Source organism: Pangasianodon hypophthalmus, chromosome 1 (assembly GCF_027358585.1).
Source record: "Pangasianodon hypophthalmus isolate fPanHyp1 chromosome 1, fPanHyp1.pri, whole genome shotgun sequence".
Classification (NCBI taxonomy): Eukaryota; Metazoa; Chordata; class Actinopteri; order Siluriformes; family Pangasiidae; genus Pangasianodon; species Pangasianodon hypophthalmus.
The window spans coordinates 31,483,375-31,502,793 of NC_069710.1; the positions used below are offsets into that span (position 1 = coordinate 31,483,375).

Here is a 19,419-nt window from a genome sequence, read left to right on the forward strand (position 1 = left end):
TGTGTGTGTGTGTGTGTGTGTGTGTTAGTTTACAAGTGCATCAGTGTGATTTTGTGTATGTGTGTGTGTGTGTGTGTGTGTTAGTTTACAAGTGCATCAGTGTGACAGTGTGATTTTGTATGTGTGTGTGTGTGTGTGTGTGTTAGTTTACAAGTGCATCAGTGTGATAGTGTGATTTTGTGTATGTGTGTGTGTGTGTTAGTTTACAAGTGCATCAGTGTGACAGTGTGATTTTGTATGTGTGTGTGTGTGTGTGTGTGTGTGTGTGTTAGTTTACAAGTGCATCAGTGTGATTTTGTGTATGTGTGTGTGTGTGTGTGTTAGTTTACAAGTGCATCAGTGTGACAGTGTGATTTTGTATGTGTGTGTGTGTGTGTGTGTGTTAGTTTACAAGTGCATCAGTGTGATTTTGTGTGTATGTTAGTTTACAAGTGCATCAGTGTGACAGTGTGATTTTGTGATTGTGTGTTAGTTTACATGTGGGTCAGTGTGACAAGGTGATTGTGTTTGTGCGTGTGTATGTGTTAGTTTACATGTGGGTCAGTGTGACAAGGTGATTGTGTATGTGTGTGTGTGTGTGTCAGCGTGAAAAGGTGATGCTGTATGTGTATGTGTGTGTGTGTGTGTGTGTGTTAATTTAAAAGTGTGTCAATGTGAAACGGTGATGGGGTGTGTGTGTGTGTGTGTGTGTGTGGTGTTTCATCACCAGTGTCAGGACATGGCAGTGCCTCTACCACCATGTGTCATCGACTATGGGACAGGGTGAGTTGGGAGTATAACACACACACACACACACACACACCCATCTTTATTTTGGGCCGTATTCAGAGTTGAGTTCCGAGCTCTCAGTGAGGATTACACTCAGCTGGTCTGAGATATTCAGACCTCAGGTGTAACTACAGACTCGATAACAGAATATTCAGAAGTTGCGTGAGAGTTACGCATACTGGGTGGAGTTTGAGGGAAAAAAGGGGCGTGTCTCAGTTACAGTTTGGTGTAACCACAATATGTCACACTTATGGCTGTTAATATGAGGTTAATATTACATACACAAACAGGACATTATTAATGAATGAACAGTATTGTCCCTTCTTTGTCACACGGGGGGCGTCAGAGGAGACGTATCTTAATCATTGCTCATGTCGAGGACTGAACTGTTTATGGACAACCTTATAAACACCACTTAAAGTGAGCTGTAAATAAACGAGCGCTCGGTCAGCTTATCCTTCAAACTATGGGCACTTTTCTTTAGAGGAGAGCGCATTGAATTACCAAAAACATTAGCATTATTTCCTTAAAAATCAAGAAAATCCAAAAATTAAAAGTGTGATAAAATCAAGAACTTCTCGCAGACATGATCTTTATCTCATGGCGCACAATCAACTGTCAGAGCACAAAAAAAAGCAAAATAACAGGGTGCGCTGGATCAAGTGCTATTTTATAAGCTGCAGGATAATGAGTGTGGAAGCCATTCTGTTAAATGAAACCAAATATTGCAGTGATTAATGTGATAATTACCACTAGCACTGATCATGTAGCAATAAATTGGCGATGTACTAGACTCCTATTAGATTTACTGTAATGTTCGCCATCTTCTCATTCATATATCACTGTGTTAGTCTTAAAAGTGTCGAGTTTTAATTTCTGGACCTTGTTTACAAAGTTATTGGAATTCTTGATGTGTTGTAGTGTTCATTAAGGAGCTAGCACCTCCTGATCTCATGACAGCTGAGGTGTGAACACACAGCCGCTAAATTCCCTCAGACGAGAAATAGTTTCATAACACCAGTCCAGGCTCCTTTGCTCACTACTATAAGACAATACACTATTATTATTATTGTTATCATTATTATTATTATTATTATTAATGTTGCCTTCTGTTTCAGCTACACGAAGATCGGCTATGCTGGGAACACTGAGCCGCAGTTTATCATGCCATCCTGTAAGTACTGTATGGTTAAGATTCATAGCTCTAAACTATAATCTTAAATATTCACAACTAAAAAAATATTCACCCATATTCATCTTTGGAGATGCTGTAAATGCATCATGCTTTTTTTAGTGCTAGCCGAGTGATACACTTTTTCCATCAGATATTTGGGTCAGGTTTTTAATTAAGTGATGCCATAGGGAAGTGCTAATTAAAGTCATTTTACAGTAGAGCACTGCTATCATTCTTTATCTAACCCTCAGATTGACACTGTGCTCGTCTATGGCTAAAAGAGATATCACTTTGGGTAAAAATACAAATAAAGATACATTGCTTTATACTCCTAACATTCAGTAATTACAGTGAAACTAAGAGGAAAGGTGTGTAGATACAAGAGTATGGGATGTAAAGACATATCCACCAGCTTCTGTAACATTTATGGAGTTAAATTAATGCTTAAAAAATACAGCAATGACACTTGTTACACTTTGACCCATCTGTGTTTAATTAATTCTTTCAGAGGTAGGGGTGTAACGATACACTCACTTCATGATTTGATTCATAACCGTACTGGCTTCACGATTCGATTCTCAGAAAATTTGAACAAAATTTGAATGAAGAAAAATGATGACATTTTTATTTCTGTATAATATTCAATGCAAAGCAGTGTGCATTTTTGTCTGCATAAAATGAAATAAATAAAAAATTAATACAAACAGAGGTTTAACATTGTAAACAAAATGTGCTAGAGGTTCACTATATTTTAAAAATAACTAAATAATTTTCTCCCAAAAATTGAGCTTGAATAAATAAAGCGTCTAACTTTAGGACTGAACTACTAACTCAGCTCCGTAGCAGAAATAGAGCTCCAAAGTCGGCTAAAGCGGTGTTGTTTGAAAGCTGCCGAAGAGCTCTTTTTAATCATTATAACATGGTCATGTAACCGTATTATGCATGTTGGTAATTCCAATCCGGAGCTACTGGGCTACTGGTCATATCACAAGTGCAGATGATCTCGTGGGCTCTCAAAAAAAGAATGGGATCGTGTGACCAGTGTGCTTTCTGCACATTTTAACTCTATAGGCTGCGCATGTTGGGACCTCTGGTGTTCAAAAAGTGCAGTTAGATTACATGCATAATTAACAGAATGCTGATATTGCACATTTCCACAATTCACATCGTAACGTTTTTGCATTGTGATGCATCATGTCACAATGTATCGTTACACTCCTACTCAAAAAGATTGGATCATAAAATACACATTTGATTGGGTGCATGATGACTATAATAATAATAATAATAATAATAATCATAGTGTACTGTATGGTTAGTGAAGGCAGGGGGCAAGAATATAAATCAGTATTTGCTTTATTATAGTACATAGCATGGGTCAATACACAGGAAAGCCAAAGATAAAACTGAGGGAAGCAGGAGAGGGTCAAAAGCAAGAAATCATGAAAACAGGAAAATGAGTCTCGCACTTAAAGATGCACAAACTGTGACAAGACAGTCCCTGCACTTCCATGATATACTCCAGAGATATGTGTTGTGTAAGAATATACTGTATGTTGTCATCTGATATTCACACACACACAGGCATTGCGATCAGAGAGACAGCTGGAGTTGGAGACCAGGCTCAGAGACGCCTCGTGAAGGGAGTGGATGATCTGGATTTCTTCATTGGGGACGAAGCGCTCGACAAGCCCAACTACGCAACCAAGGTGATTGTTACTGTATCACCAGTGCCAATAGGATGAGTATTTATATTCACGATTTTCCAAGAATTTTTGTCAGACCATATTGCATGGATCTAATAAGGGACAATCAGTAAAAAAAAAAAATAAGATAAATTTTTACTAATCCCACGAGGGGAACTGAAAGTGTTACAGCAGCATGTACACAGAAGGTGGATAAATAAATATAAACATGACAGTATTCATGTCAATATGACAACAATAACAGAATGAGTCATAGCAGCATGATGGGTACAGACAGGTGAGAATGACTCTAAAATAATAACGCTTAATTAATTTAATCAGTCATACCTATCAAATGTCGAACGCTACAATGAAGTGTTTTCCTATCAGAAAGGGTTCAGGAAGCTAAGAGCCCTCAATTATCCAAGATCTTTTTTTGTCTAAGAGTGTATTATTAACTGAGTAAGTGTGTGACTACAAATTGCAAAATTATTGCTAATTATTTTCTTCTGAATACCTAGAACCTGTAAGTGTTCTTTAAGGATTTGTTGGATAATTAAGTGTTCTTAGCCTCCTAAAAGTGTTCTACTCGGAATGTTTTCTGACATTTTATAGAGTTTTATGTGGAACATTTAAGGGTCAGAGGGCCAGAGGGCCAAGTGGGGTCCTAAATGTTTTAGGTCTGTATTTATTGTCAGATTTTATTCAGGTGTTTTTAAAGCATGTCCCATAAAATAAGCTGTAGGATTATTACTAACAACAACAACAGCACAATCAACAATGATAAGAAGCACAACAATAATGACAACAAGCAGAACAACAAAATCAACAACAACAGCAAAATCAGGAATAACAATATGAACAATAACAAAAATGACAACAATATCAACAATAACAATATCAACAACAACAAAAAACAGTAACAGGAATAATGACAATAATGACATCAAAATCAGTAACATTAACAAAATTAACAATATCAACAACAATAATGACAACAAGAACAGAAATAATGACATCAACATCTTTTACAACAAAACCAATAGCAAAAACATCACCAACAACGACAACAAAGCTGCCAACACCAACAGTCATAACAACTATAATCACAACAGTAATACCAAAACAACAGTAAGAGTAACAACAAAACCAACAACACTACCAACAAAAACACAATAGCAACAGTAACAATAAAAACACTTGTTGTTACTTGAACATTTCGAATCACAATCAGAAACCTAATGTTAAATATAAGATACTTGAGGAGTTTTATGTAAATAATATAAATTCTAATAAATAATATTCTCTGACTGACTTACTCTCCTAAGAGCAACACTGAGTTTTATTTCTCATAAAAAATAACATTTAAATAAAATTAGATTTTTGTGGAATTATTGTTTGAAGACCTTGAAAAACAGAAGCAACTATTAAAACTGCCTAAAAATCAGGCCTAAAAAATTTTTAAATTCTGTTTTCCTGCACACACACACACACACACACACACACACACACAAAGCATTGATTACACGCTGTAATTTTAGAAATAATAGTCAGTGCATTTCCACACACAATCTAATGATGTGAATGTGTGTGTGTGTGTGTGTGTGTGTTCTAGTGGCCCATCAGGCATGGTATCATCGAGGACTGGGATCTGATGGAGAAGTTTATGGAGCAGGTTATTTTTAAATACCTCCGAGCTGAGCCGGAAGATCACAACTTCCTTGTGGTGAGAGCTCTGGCACTTTCTCACGCACAGTACTTTTAAAAGCGTATGTTAAAGCGTACTGTGTATAGTAGAGGGAAATTAAGGCTAACAGTGAAATTGATGCTGTACATGTGATAAGAAAATGAGCTAGAGTCAATAGGATGCATTTCCTGATATCATGGTCAAAACCACTGTGAAGGTCATGGACATGGTATTAATAGAGACATCTCTATTAATCTCGTTATTCAAAATGACAAAAATGGAAAGAATATGGCACAACCGTGACTCTGACCAGGATGGGAGTGTTCACAGGACCACCGTGGCTTGAACACTCCACACAGCAGGGCTTTATAAGTCATGATGGAGACTCAGTAGGTAAGAGGAGATAGGTTCTCTGATCTGATTAGAACAAAAAAATTGAAGCTTTTGGCCTTGACGGAAACCCAGCACTCATCATTATCCTGAGAGAGCATCATGTAGAATGTAAAGCATGGTGGTGGAAGCATCATGTTGAGAGTTATCCTTGGCCCCTTGGTTGCTTTTCAGGCTAATCCCCTCCTTGCCCAGGCACTGACTTTGGTAGTTGGAGTTCTCTTGGCAGAGTCATGATTGTCTATATTCTTTCCATTTTTTAATAATGTATGTAATGTTACTTCACCAGATAAAAAAACATAGTAATAGTTTTCTTCATCGTTGCTGTATTGGGCAGTGGTGGCTCAATGGTAAAGGCTCTGGAACACTGGTCAAACGGTCTGGGGTTCAAGCCCTAGCACTGCCAAACTGCCCCCATTGGCCCCTGGAGCAAGGCCCTTAACCCTCTCTGCTCTAGGGGCCCTGTATCATGGCTGACCCTGTGCTCTGACCCCAGCTTCTTAACAAGTTGGGATATGCAAAAAAAGAATTTCACTGTGCTGTAATGTATATGTGACAAATAAGGGCTTCTTCTTCTTCTATACTGGCATTATTTTCTATGTCCTAAAAGAAGATTGGCTTCATTTTCTTTCCTGGAGGAATCCAACTTTTACAACCTGGACAGTTGAAGTTTGGAAAAATGTCTGATCATATTCCAATCTTCAGCAGACCAGTTTGGGTGATCCTGTTCCCACTGTAGCCTCAGATTCCCGTTCTTGGCTGACAGGAGTGGAACCCAGTGTGGATTTCTGCTGTTGTAGGTCTGACGTGTTGTGCGTTCTGAGATGCTTTTCTCCCCACCATGTTTGTAAAGAGTGATTATTTGAGTTACTGTAGCCTTCCTGTCAGCTCAAACCAGTCCAGTCTCCTCTGACTTCTCATCAACATGATATTTCCACCTGCAGAATTACCAATTACTGGATGTTCTTTGTTTTTTGCACCATTCTGTAAACTCTTGAGAGAGATGGTTGAATGTGCAAATCCCAAAAGATCAGCAATTTCTGAAATACTCAAAGTGGCACCAGCAACCACATCACAGTCAACGTCACTGGGATTTTTCCTCTGTCTGATGTTTGATGTGAATATTAGCTGAAACCTGTATCTGTATGTTTTTATGCATTGTGCTGCTGCCACATGATTGGCTGACTGGATAATGGCATGATTACATATTCAGGTGTATAGGTGTTCCTAATAAAGTGAGCGTAGGTGACAATTGTCAGAACATTTCATTCTATTTTGGATTGTCATGTCACTGTATTACTGTATTTGTATTAAGGATTCCTGCTCTTTTTATTACAATCAGACAGAGCCTCCTCTGAACACACCAGAGAACAGAGAATATTTAGCCGAGATCATGTTTGAAACGTTCAACATTCCAGGCCTTTACATCGCCGTCCAGGTAAAAGTGCTTCTGCGTACTTCAGATATTGTACTGATCACATCGCTGATAAGACACACAAACGTTATTTCTTAAAACAGATAAATAACCGAGTGTGAATGTAAATGAGTAAATGTAAATTAATATTTGTATGTTGCTAAATTGATAAACTGTTTAAGGCTAAGAATGATCCTATTCTTTCAAAGTAGTAAATTTGCCTGACCAGAAAATTGCTTTTTCATGTTTTTTTTTTTTTATGTAAAGTTTTAAGCTGATTGTGATACACAAACAACAAGATCATGTTGAAAAATCATGTCATATGTATGTACAGTATATTTTTAAAATAAATATGTGCATGTAATTCTTTGAATGCTAATCCTCTAAACTAAACTTAGCCCTCATGACGATCACTGTTACTTCAGTTTATCACAATTGACAGAACGTCAATGTGTAATATTTCTTGTGTGTATGTGTGTGTGTGTGTGTGTGTTGACCTGCAGGCTGTTCTGGCTCTAGCGGCCTCATGGACGTCCAGGCAGGTCGGAGAGCGAACTCTAACAGGGATCGTCATTGACAGTGGAGATGGAGTCACGCATGTGATACCTGTGGTACAGCTATCTTTTTTTAGTGTTAATATATCAGTGTGATGAAATAAAACGACTCAATGTGAAGAAGACGTTACTTAAACCCGTCTTTTAATTAAAGGAACACTTCACCTGCACTGTCAGTGAATGAAGGCTAGCAGGGGCTTGTTAGCATGACTGTCATTAATACCATGGTTTTTATTTTTTATTCGTTTTACGATGTCTAACAGAGGTCCAAAATGCTTTTTTTTTTAAATCTTCTCCTGAGGAGATATACGTCCCTCATTATCTGTGAAATAATTTAATTAATCACTCCAGCAAATAGTGCTAAGGAAGAGGTGATAAGTAAGTTGAGAATTTTATTTTATCGGAAAGCATCTAGATCTAAAAGGAAAAGGCCTTTAACTTTAATTAGGGTCTTTTAGCACACAGCAGATATTTGTCTTGTAATTAATAGCAGCACTGTCTATGACTGTTAAACCAAGAAACTCATTTCGGCTCCCATTCGGTTCTGAGAGATCGTTTAATACACTTGTTTAATATTTATACATATTAAATTGGCCTTTGGTGCCTTTTTGTTGTGTCTGTGGCATAAATAGTGATTAAATTGTAATGCCACTATCTAGAGGATATCTGCACTATTTAGTACTCTGAACATCCATATCTATACCCAGATTTTATCCTAAAGTGGGTGTGGCCTAAACCAGAAGTTGATTTCTAGATGCATCAGTCAGCAAGGCTGGCTGTGAGAGTTCCTCAACCTCAGCTACATCACTCCGGTACATAACTGTTCTTGATTAGAGATGTGCGCAGGACTGTTTTTTAATCCTGCTCAGGCAGTTATTATTTCTGTTTCTACTTTTCAGCCATATTTTCTAACAAATTTAGTTCTATATAATCACACTAATAGCCTAATTTAAGCCATAATGACTCTGACCAGGCAGTTACTAAGGATGAAGGCTGTAAATGCATCACACTGCGTCACACGTTCATGTTAATGTACATGGTCTTTGTTTGTCGTGCAAGCTTCATATCTGACCTCTCGCTCACATCCACATGAAAATCAGGATGCCAGTCCTGATGCACACCTCTGGTGGCAACCTGAGTGTGAGAGTAGAGGTGTGTGAACATTTCTGGCATCTTTTCAGGACACATTATCTGAATAATACAGTATGTTTGTATTTGGTCACATCCTGAATGTAATCTAACCTTATACACAACCTGCTTCAACAGATTGATTTGACTATAGCAGACTGGCAAAACCTGTCTGTTTCACTGTCAGCTTTGAGTTTGTATGTGCAGCTATTTTCTGTTCAGTAATGAATAGAGTCTGTGTTGATTTCTGCAGCTGATGTTAACTGGTCTTCAGTCATGCATGTTTTTTTCCCCCCTTGGCCTCTAGGCAGAGGGCTACGTGATTGGGAGCTGTATAAAGCACATCCCTATAGCAGGCCGAGACATCACCTACTTCATCCAGCAGCTCCTCAGAGAGAGAGAGGTCGGGATTCCTCCTGAACAGTCTCTGGAGACCGCAAAGGCAGTCAAGGTGAAGATTCAATCTCACTTTTATCATTTTTCTCTCCTACTCACTATATCATGCAGAACAATTCTCTAAACATTCTTAGAAAATCTTTGCATGCTGTCACTGTGATTGTATCATTAAATTAGATTACAGGGCTCAGCTTTGCTGGATCCAGATGTTGGCTTCAGGATGAGAAGACAGGATTCGGATAGCATTGCATAGTCTTAATAATATCAATGCTATAAATATCATCTGCTTTGGACAAAATAATGGAAAACGTGACTAACATCTAAGTAAAAGCGACAGATGTGTGTTTAACATGACAGATGAATGTAAATCTTTCAATGGTCTGTTGAGGCTGTACATAAAAATAATCTAAGGGCTATTTTTATTCATTCGATTTGATTATTGATTATTGATTTCTGTAGCTTGTTAATATGAAAATGGCTTCAGGGCTAAGCTAGATATTTGAAACAGAAATAAAATACAATCATTTAAACCTACAATATATAGGGAAAGAACAATGATGAACAAAACTGTGCATTCACACCAATAATTTACAGTAAGGAATACAACAATCATGTCATGCTGTTATAGGAAAATAATCAACAATGTGGTGGTACTTTGAAGCGTTTTTTTTAATCAATAATTTTTTATTGATTAAAATACAACACATTATATTTTTATCCATTTATAGTTACATTTGATGTTGTGGAATCTTTATGAAACATGTTAGTTCCTGTTCTTAGTTATGTTTTATAGCAGCTGTAATCAGTTGCTCCCTCACCAGCCTCTCTTTTTTTCTCTCTCTTGAAGATAATAAGAAATTTGTGAAAAAAAACAAAAAAAAAAACAAAGAAAAATGTAGCTTGTCATGATACCAAGAAACTGAAAAGAAGTGTAAACTCCTCTGTTTTGAAGATGTCGGAAAACTTAAAGTTATAGCTTTACCTCTGACCGTTACAAAGCTCTGATACTGGAGACTCCTTCCATGCTAAAGTAAACATCACTTGATACATTGAAAACATACAAGTTGTTGTATAAGCTGTTACTATAAAAATGCTAAATTATTACAAGTGCATTAATATAAACCTGTGATTTGCAGCTACACTACTGTCAGTTATAAAAGCTGCTGTTATAAAAAATTAATCAACACCCTCTGACCAATCAGAATCAAGCATTCATCAGTGTTGTGGTGTAATGATTTTTAAATATGTCTTTAAACATGTTCATGCCCGCTGTTACAGCCAATCACAAGCCTGTATTAATCAGATGGCTGTATTAAAGGGCACAGTGGAAGTGAGAGTGAACTAAAATGGCCGAATGGATTACTGTGCTTCTCAGTGACTCTACCTGAGTTCGTGTGCTGTATGATGTGTCTGTTTTTTGTATTTGCCTTCAGGAGAGGTACTGCTACATCTGCCCAGACATTGTGAAAGAGTTCACAAAGTACGACACAGACCCAGGGAAGTGGATAAAGAAATATAAAGGCATCAATGCCATCAGCAAAAATGAGTTTCTCATAGACGTGGGATATGAACGCTTTCTTGGACCAGAGATTTTCTTCCATCCGGAGGTAACAGACAGTGTCACTGTGCAAAAGTTTTTACCCCCACCCTTGAACATTTTTTTTAGTGTTACAAACTGAAATGGACTTAACTGGGATTATATGTCATACATCTACACAGAATAATATTGAAGTGGTGGGAAAAATCAATGTAGTTTATGAATCAAAAAATGTAAAAGTTGTGATTGGATGAGTATTCACATGACATAACAATATAATCCCAATTCAGTCCATTTCAGTTCTAGGTTGTAATGCTACAAAATGCAGAAAAGTTCAGGTTTTACATTTGTTTTGATTAAAATGTCATTACTTTTCATCACAGATCGCCAGTAGAATGGTGATTATTATTTATCCATCAATCATTGTTATTTACTTTTAAAAAGTTATATAGTTATTTTTTGACATTTGATTTTAATCATAGAAAAAAAAATTGTAGCTCACAACCTTACTTCTTCTTAGTTTTTCCTTTGTGAAATTAACATTGTTGTGTACTCAGTGCTTTTGGATTTTTGTTTTTCCAGTTTGCCAACCCGGACTTCGTGGAACCCATTTCAGATGTTGTAGATGAGGTCATTCAAAGCTGTCCAATAGACGTGAGAAGACCTCTTTACAAGGTACAGTATGTCAACATCATTATAGAAGATCTCCATTATAGAAGGAATGAAACACTCCGTGTGGTGCTGTTATAGAGAAATAATCAATGATGAAGTGGAGTTACTGTTACCAAGTATTATTATCTTATAACGACACGTCCTGAAGTGTTTATTCCTCTTATAGCAGTTTCCCAATGATTACAACTTTGTGTTTATGAAAGAATTGCATGTTGTACTTTTTGTCTGTTAATAGTTACATTCGTAAATGTTCTCACTTACATTGTAGCATCTATAAACAGTCATTCCATTTTTCCTTTTTCTTTATTTTGATGTTCATTAGACAAAAAAACCTCAGCTTGTCATGCTCCTTACAGAAAACATACATCCACTGTTGTTTATTATCTGTTTAGGTGGAGCATGTGCTGTACAAGTCACTGTGAATGAGTTGTTACTGTAGAAACTATTACAGCAAGCACATTCAGAGCTGCTGTTAGACAATTAATCAACACCTTCTGACTAATCAGCTTGGAGAATTAACCACACTGAGGTATAAGTATTATATAATCGGCCTCTTCTAACTAACATCCAGGATACTCTTAGTGTCTGAGACGCAGATCCACTCTTTCTAACTAACGAGGTTCGTGGATATTTCAACAGAATCACCATCATCTATACTCATAGGCACTATTGAGTTGTTTTAAATCATCATACTTTCTTCCCTTATAAGAGGAATTCATTATTACTGAAGGCAACCCTCACGTCTCTGTTTTTGTTTCTCAGCTAGAGGTCACTGTTCATCCACCAAACTCTCTTCTAGACACTCAGCAACAAACACAACAACCACGTCAAATCATTTCCACTGAGGTTGCACCTGTTGGGACAACACCAATGTGACATTTACTTGAAATAGCCAAAATATTAATGCAGCAGATACAGAGTTCATTGTGTTTCAGTATGCATTGTGTGTATGTGTTGTCTGTCTGGGCAAACAAAACTAACAATGCTTTGACAAAATCCAATTTGCGAACCTGGTAATTAGAAGTGCCAGGGATTAACAGAGCTCATTTGATTTGCATGTGAAGTGAATAAGAAAACATTTGGACTGTGAATAGAAGGCAATGAAAGAGTCTGGTATGGTTGATTTGAAAGCATCTGAATATCTCAGCGTGCCCTCTTTCCTCAAATAACATTTTCAAACCTAATACATATGCAAATAGGCTTATAAGCTTTCAGAGCAATTATTCAATATTAATGTGTGTGATCCAAAACAGTAAAGCAGATGTGAAACCCTGCTGTGCCCAACCCAATTAAATAATTTAACCCAATTGAACACCTATGGGGGATTCTGGAGCGTCGCGTTAGACAGCGCTCTCTAACACCATCATCGCAACACCAGTTGAGGGAATATCTTTTGGAAGAACAGTGTTCATCGCTCCAGTGTAGTTCCAGAGATGTGTAGAATCTGTGCTAAGGTGAATGGAAGCTGTTCTGGTGGCCCAACACCTTACTAAGTCTCTGTATGTTAGTTTTCATCCAAGTTGTCACTCGTCGTCTTGCTGATTGGGTACAAAAATTTGCCCGTTGTCTCAATCCATTTTAATAAAAAAAAAAATGAAATGCTCAGAAATATGCTAGTGTGAGCATGAGAATGAACAGGTTTATACATGACTACGATTGAGGACTCTGACAATATTTCTCCCAATAGAGTATTTCTATAACCTTTAATATTGCTTGAGTTTAAGCCCTGAAAAAGCCACTGCAATTAAATGATGGATACAGACCTACAGCACAGCAGCCAGTGGGTGATTACTGATATTGTTGTTTCTTTCTATTGACAGCTCATTTGCTGTGATTATTAACACAACAATTTCATGTCCAAATCTACCATGCTTTTTTATCTTTATAGTTGGTGCTTTCCGCTGCCGGGAAAAAATATATCCACCTCCATTTAAGTTGCACACATCTCCCTCGCCGCTTGTCGGAGACTCTCAGCAGCTGAGGCAAAATGAGAGCACTGTTTGTTGTTGTATTTGACTATGTTAGTGCTTGATCCACAAGGACTAAGACTTTACTAGTTCCAGTACACGTCATCAGAGTTTTCTTACTAATTGCAGATTTTTACCTTAACATCTATTTCATTTTGAGATGCAATCTCTGTTGCTATAATTAAAGATGATGCATAGTCCCCCTTCAAATACACTCATCAGGAAAAGTGTATTTCTGGTTTAAATTATTGATGTACTTCTGTGGTGAGAGACATGGATATCAGGCATGATGTGAATTTAAAATACCAACAACAAACTTTATTTGCTCCACTTAATCATTTCTGGGTAAGTTTAATAATGTTAAAACCAGAGGATTGTAACTGTTAAGAGCCCTAATTTATTTCTGTGTGTGTGTGTGTGTGTGTGTGTATTAGAATATAGTGCTCTCTGGAGGATCCACTATGTTCAGGGACTTTGGTCGACGGCTACAAAGGGATCTGAAGCGTGTAGTTGATGCCAGACTCCGACTCAGTGAGGAGCTCAGTGGAGGTCGGATAAAGGTTAGCATTTCAGCATGTAATACATCAAAACTAAAAGGGCAACTTGCTTCAGCTAAATAGAAGTTAGCACTGCATGAAATCCTGCATGATAACAGTACTGACAAATAAAGGAAGGAAGCTATGCATGAAATCCAGTTTGCTGCTTGGTGAAGCTATGGTAGCTTTCATTTAATTGCAACCGTTTTAGCATGCTAACTATATAAGGTCTTGCTATCTGTTAACACCCTTGGCAAAACTTTCTCTTTATCATACTCCACCATGGGCTACCACCCACTGGCTACTGTGTTTAGTTCCAGCTGTGCACCATGACAGCTACAAATGAGATATATAAATTTATGTACCAAATTCAGCAGAATCCTACCCAGAGAACAGAGCAGACCCAGGGTAATTTTCAAATGCAAACCTCAGCTCACACTATATTTCCTATACAAACAAAGTGAGACAAACAGGGATCAGGCATCACACATTAACTATTACCCCTCTGGCTTGTCTTCTCCAAACCCTCCAAATTCCTTTCTTTGGGTATAGCCCCATGTTAAACAACTCACACACTTGCTATATTCCTTCACCACCACCAAGGGCAAGGAGCCATCTGCATCCTGTGAATCACTGTGAACTTAAAATGCCAGACACCAATCAGTGATCTGTGGGTTGGTATCCTTTATGCAAGGGAGCCACTGCAAGGGAGCATTATCCAAATAGAGAGTGAAAAGGTGCCCCAGCAGATAAGATCAGAAATTAATAATTGGAATTTCAATAGATGATTCTTAAAATTCCTGTTTGATTAGTGCTGTATTTGGACTACCATGCAAAGATCTTCCAGCTGATGTACAGTACCTGGTGACAAAAATATACCTCTACTACCTGAGACAAAATTATACTGGTCTGCAGCATGAAATGAAAGAAGTAACGCAAGGGAGAACTGCCTTAATACTTAAGGCAAACTGGCACTGCTTTGATCACTTGGCTGGATCTGGCGGTTCCTTTTTGGTGAGATCAGTAAGCATTCTGATGTGATATGAAAAGTTAGGCACAACCCAGGATGATATCTTGCTAGCACCAGGAAATATCTCACCTAGTTTTGTGGTACCATACCATCCAGTTGCACACTTCACTGGGTTTGTTGTGAGCCTGCCTGGTCTCAGGGAGCCCAAACATAAGTGTGATGAATTGGTGTAATTCTTCTTGGACTTGGTGACAGGAGAATCTGCAAATAGCCCTTGGTAAAATCTAGCTTTGAAAAAAGTGAGCAGCACCCAGCAAACCCAGGAGTTTGTCCATATGAGGTATTGAATAAGCATCAATTAAGAAACGGTGTTCAGCTTGTGATAATCCATACAGAACCGTTCCATACATAATGTGATAATCCATACATGCCCCATCCTGCTTCAGCACAATTACAATCAAGCTGTTCCAGTGACTTTGTGATTTCTCTATCCCCAGATTTTTGCCCTGTTCTTATGGAACAGCTTTTGTTGTGTGTTCAGGTAATGGGTATATCTCTGCAAAAATGATGCCAGAAGGAGTCTTGGAGTGGTGTTCTTTGAGGTCTGTATGACCAGCCAGGCAGAGGAGAGCAGGTCGGAAAAATTGGCCTACAAATGGGAAACTACTACTCTCTGGGACAGCTGGAAAAGAAGCAGGATTACCTGTTTTTGTGCATGCACTCTGGTCCTCTCTCTCTGCCACCGCCATCACCAGAGCAACAAGGACCACCTCTTTTCACTGTTTAAGAAAAACCGAGATGATAAATCTGCTGTTTCCCCTGTCTGCTCACAGCTCATTATAGTCAACCAACCTGTCATACAACCTTGAAAGGTCCCTGCCACATGGCAAGCAAATTTTTACCTGGATGTCGGAAGTAATACAAGGACGTTATCTCCCAGTGAAAATTGCCTCAGTTGGGAGCACTGATTATAGAGCCATTGTTGCCTTTCCTGGGCCTGGAGCAAATTCTCCTGTGATTATTGACCCAGTGTGAGTTTTGCTCACAGGTCAGGCACATACTGAGCTGTTCGTCCAGTCTTTAATTTTGTTCAGCATGCCTCTAAACACAGAACATCGGTCCAGCATGGCTCCCTCTTTAATTTCAGCATACTAGTAGGCCAGCTGGTTTTCAGCAGTCAACAAAGTTTGTACCTGAAGGTCCTATTTGCACTGAGTCCAGATATATTCATATCTGGATGTGTATCAGCCTCAACCCCTCACTCATGGTACAGACTCGTGTTAAAGCATGCCCAACCTGCTACAGTATAAATCACAGACAGACAGTGTTTAAAGAATGGAGGATTACTCACCAGTTAGTAGAACATGGATAAGTGTTGAGATTATAATATTGCCTTTCTGGGGCAAATGTTTGCAAGAGTGTAATTGTAAGTCCAGTCCCCTTGATGTACTACTAGACAGTTAATAAAAAAAGCACATACCAGTGAAAAAAAATCTTTCTGGGAATGCACAAGATTTACATATAACCCTGCTGTGCACAGTTGGAGCAAAACAGCACATTTAGACACAAAATACTAGAGTCAGGGGTGATGCAGAAGTGGCTGGAGGAGGGTTGAGTGATGATTTCAAGGTCCCTGAGTAGACAGGGATTCTTTTCATAGCAATATAAATATCGCTAATAGGACCTGGTTGTAGGTCATTACTCAGATTCTGTTACAGGACCATGTTAGTGGAGAACCTGGGCCTGTAACATGTATGTGTCTTACCTGACTACTTCACTGTGTTCGGAATGTCTAGCGTTGAGCTTGGTTTCTATCATCTATCACTGCTGTTTGTACTGTAGGGAGTTTTTCTTGTTACCTTACTGTCTTTCTTTCTTGCAGCCTAAACCAATCGAGGTACAAGTGATCACACATCATATGCAGAGATATGCTGTCTGGTTTGGAGGGTCCATGTTGGCCTCTACGGTAACACTCCTCACACACAAATACACACCCAAACAAGGATCTAATTTCAAATTGCGCCTTTCCAAGTTGACTTGCCTGAAGCAAGTGACTTGCCTGGGCAGTTCTGGGTTAATTACCTGTCATCATGCTGTAAATTATTGCCTAAATTGTTGTCTATAAATATAGATGCTATCTTACACAGTATTTCTGTGTTATTACAGCCCGAGTTCTCCCAAGTGTGTCACACAAAGAAAGACTACGAAGAGCACGGTCCCAGTATCTGTCGCCATAATCCAGTGTTCGGTATCATGTCCTAAAGGTGGACTTCTAGATGCAGTCCTGGATTCAGTGCTGTGATCATCACTCTACTTCTATAAAAGCAAAACTTATTTAGTATGAGATCATAAAGGGAATATAGAATGAACAGGGATTTCACATTTATCACAGAGAATATAGACAAGACCTTCTGTCCTCTTCAGATTCCTGCACTTGCAACAGCACAAATACAGCATCAAAGTCAGAAAAACATATATCCATGTAAGAGAAGCCATACACTGATGACTGTTTCCTTTGCATCAAGCTCGCTTTTGTGTGATAGGAAATTTTAAGGATGATTTTATGCAGTCACTTTGCACATGGCTTAAAGCTTGTTGTGAAGATAATGTATATACAATAGACACTTCTATATTATGTGAGTATTTGAAAATTAGTTTATATTTGTAACAGAGATAATAGTTTATGAGACGGGGACAGGATAAAGATTCACATTAAATAATGCATGGGTTTGAGATAATATATTCTTACAGGAGAGAAGGAAGGATATTTAAAAAGTGTTTATTTAACTTTTTCAATGTATAAACAATACAGTTAAGCCTGTTTTTTCCTCAGATGTGCATTATTAATTGTTTAGTTAAACAGTGACCAATACAGAAGCAATATTGATCTGATTTAAAGCGTAGATTAAAGGAGAGCTCTGCTCTGTCCAATCCAGAGTGAAAATCTTTACACTACAAAATTGATCTATCTCTAAATCTGTCTCTGAATATTGCTTTACTCTCGCGCTCTCTCTCTCTCTCTCTCTCTCTCTCTGACACATCCATTTTCAGACCCGTGTCTAAACCTGCTAATGATTTTCAATACAGAACCCTGACTATCAGAGGTTATGGTGGCTGATGTGGTTAAGGCTTTGGCGCCAGAGCAGGAGAGCCTCAAACACAAACATAAACTTTATGGATTAGAATGATATTTTAGGATACTGATGTTCTCGTGTATTGTTGTCATTATGGTAAGAAAAGATGATGCGTAACCCGCTTGTACGATAGAGAACAGCCCGCTATAACAAACAGCATTGGGTCAGTTTTAAATGCTTATCCAGTATGTTTAAAAAGCATCCTTTTGGCAACCACGAAGTAACTAAAGGCTTCAGTTTCTCAAAAAGAAATCTAATGTTTCTCAAATAAATACTGTCTACACTGGGGGCTTGTTGGACGGGAATCAGGGAAAAAAGTCATTCAAATGAACCCAATCCCCAAGTCAGGATAAACTGGCTAACTTTATTTTTGCATATGACACAATATTATGATGTATTTATAAATAAATAAACTCATTATCCAATAATGGGATGATATCACCATGTGTTTTGGAAATATCTGTGTGAAATCGGCTTTAAACTCACAATTTGTGTGTTTATTCACTGCTTAATTACAGATGCCTTAAAAATAAAAGTGCACCCATCCACATACATTCATATCTTTTTGTCACAGCCAAAACATACTCTGGCATAATAAGCATGTGATATATTTAATGAGATATGTTGTAATGGATTACATCAGCATACAATAAAAGCAAATACAGTAAAATATATACTGTATGCCAAAGCTTCCATGCTGGAAACTGTATGTAATAAAATTTTTCTCTAGCCACACTGGTGTTTGTGGCATCGTCAGTGAAGGCACTGAATGAACATATTTTAAAATTACGAAATGCAAATATGTTAACAGTGTAATTTAAACTTAAGACTGGGAGTCCAAAACCCTCCCCAGACAGCACACAAATGTCTCAAGAATGTATTATCTAAATTGTTTTCTGATTGGAAAGACATCACTGCAACAGTTTTATTATTGGCACGCTCTAGTCAACCTTATACTGATATATTTACTCCCTCCTGGTACAGTAAGAAGGATGCATTACATTTTAATACTCTCGTCACATCGTCAGCAGATTCATTGTGGGCGATCTTCATGCTCTGCAGTTTTCCTGCTCTGCTAAACTGTCCTAGCCTATTATATTATTTAGCTAGATCACACCTGATTACACCTGAGTGACTACAATCTGGAACTGACATGAACAGAGCATTTTATTCCTAGTTTAGTGCTGATAAGAGTGCATAACTGTGTTTAACTTCACATTAATAAACACAGGGATGTCGACAAAATAAAGCTGGCAGAAACATGAAACATGGTTAGCTTTATATAGCCTTGTTCACTGGCTTCATGTATATATTAGCCATAGCCTTGAGGGATAAAGTGTCATTTCACGCTTGAGGCACGGTGGTTACAGTGCTATTGCCCTGCTTTTGTTAAGACATCATGCTAAC

The 19,419-nt window shown here is 38.0% G+C and overlaps 1 protein-coding gene across 1 annotated transcript in view; it reads left to right on the forward strand.

Annotated features, from left to right (window-relative positions):
* The window catches only part of actr3b (actin related protein 3B), an 18,831-nt gene extending 381 nt beyond the window's left edge, over window positions 1-18,450 (forward strand). Inside the window, exons 2-13 of the mRNA XM_026944889.3 lie at window positions 710-762; window positions 1,887-1,942; window positions 3,527-3,651; window positions 5,243-5,353; window positions 7,047-7,142; window positions 7,622-7,729; window positions 9,108-9,251; window positions 10,630-10,803; window positions 11,316-11,408; window positions 13,807-13,932; window positions 16,761-16,844; window positions 17,045-18,450. Of these exons, the coding sequence (XP_026800690.1) occupies window positions 719-762; window positions 1,887-1,942; window positions 3,527-3,651; window positions 5,243-5,353; window positions 7,047-7,142; window positions 7,622-7,729; window positions 9,108-9,251; window positions 10,630-10,803; window positions 11,316-11,408; window positions 13,807-13,932; window positions 16,761-16,844; window positions 17,045-17,140 (1,257 nt within the window). The 5' untranslated portion in view covers window positions 710-718 and the 3' untranslated portion in view covers window positions 17,141-18,450. The remainder of the gene's footprint in view (window positions 1-709; window positions 763-1,886; window positions 1,943-3,526; window positions 3,652-5,242; window positions 5,354-7,046; window positions 7,143-7,621; window positions 7,730-9,107; window positions 9,252-10,629; window positions 10,804-11,315; window positions 11,409-13,806; window positions 13,933-16,760; window positions 16,845-17,044) is intronic.
* Window positions 18,451-19,419: the final 969 nt, after the last annotated feature.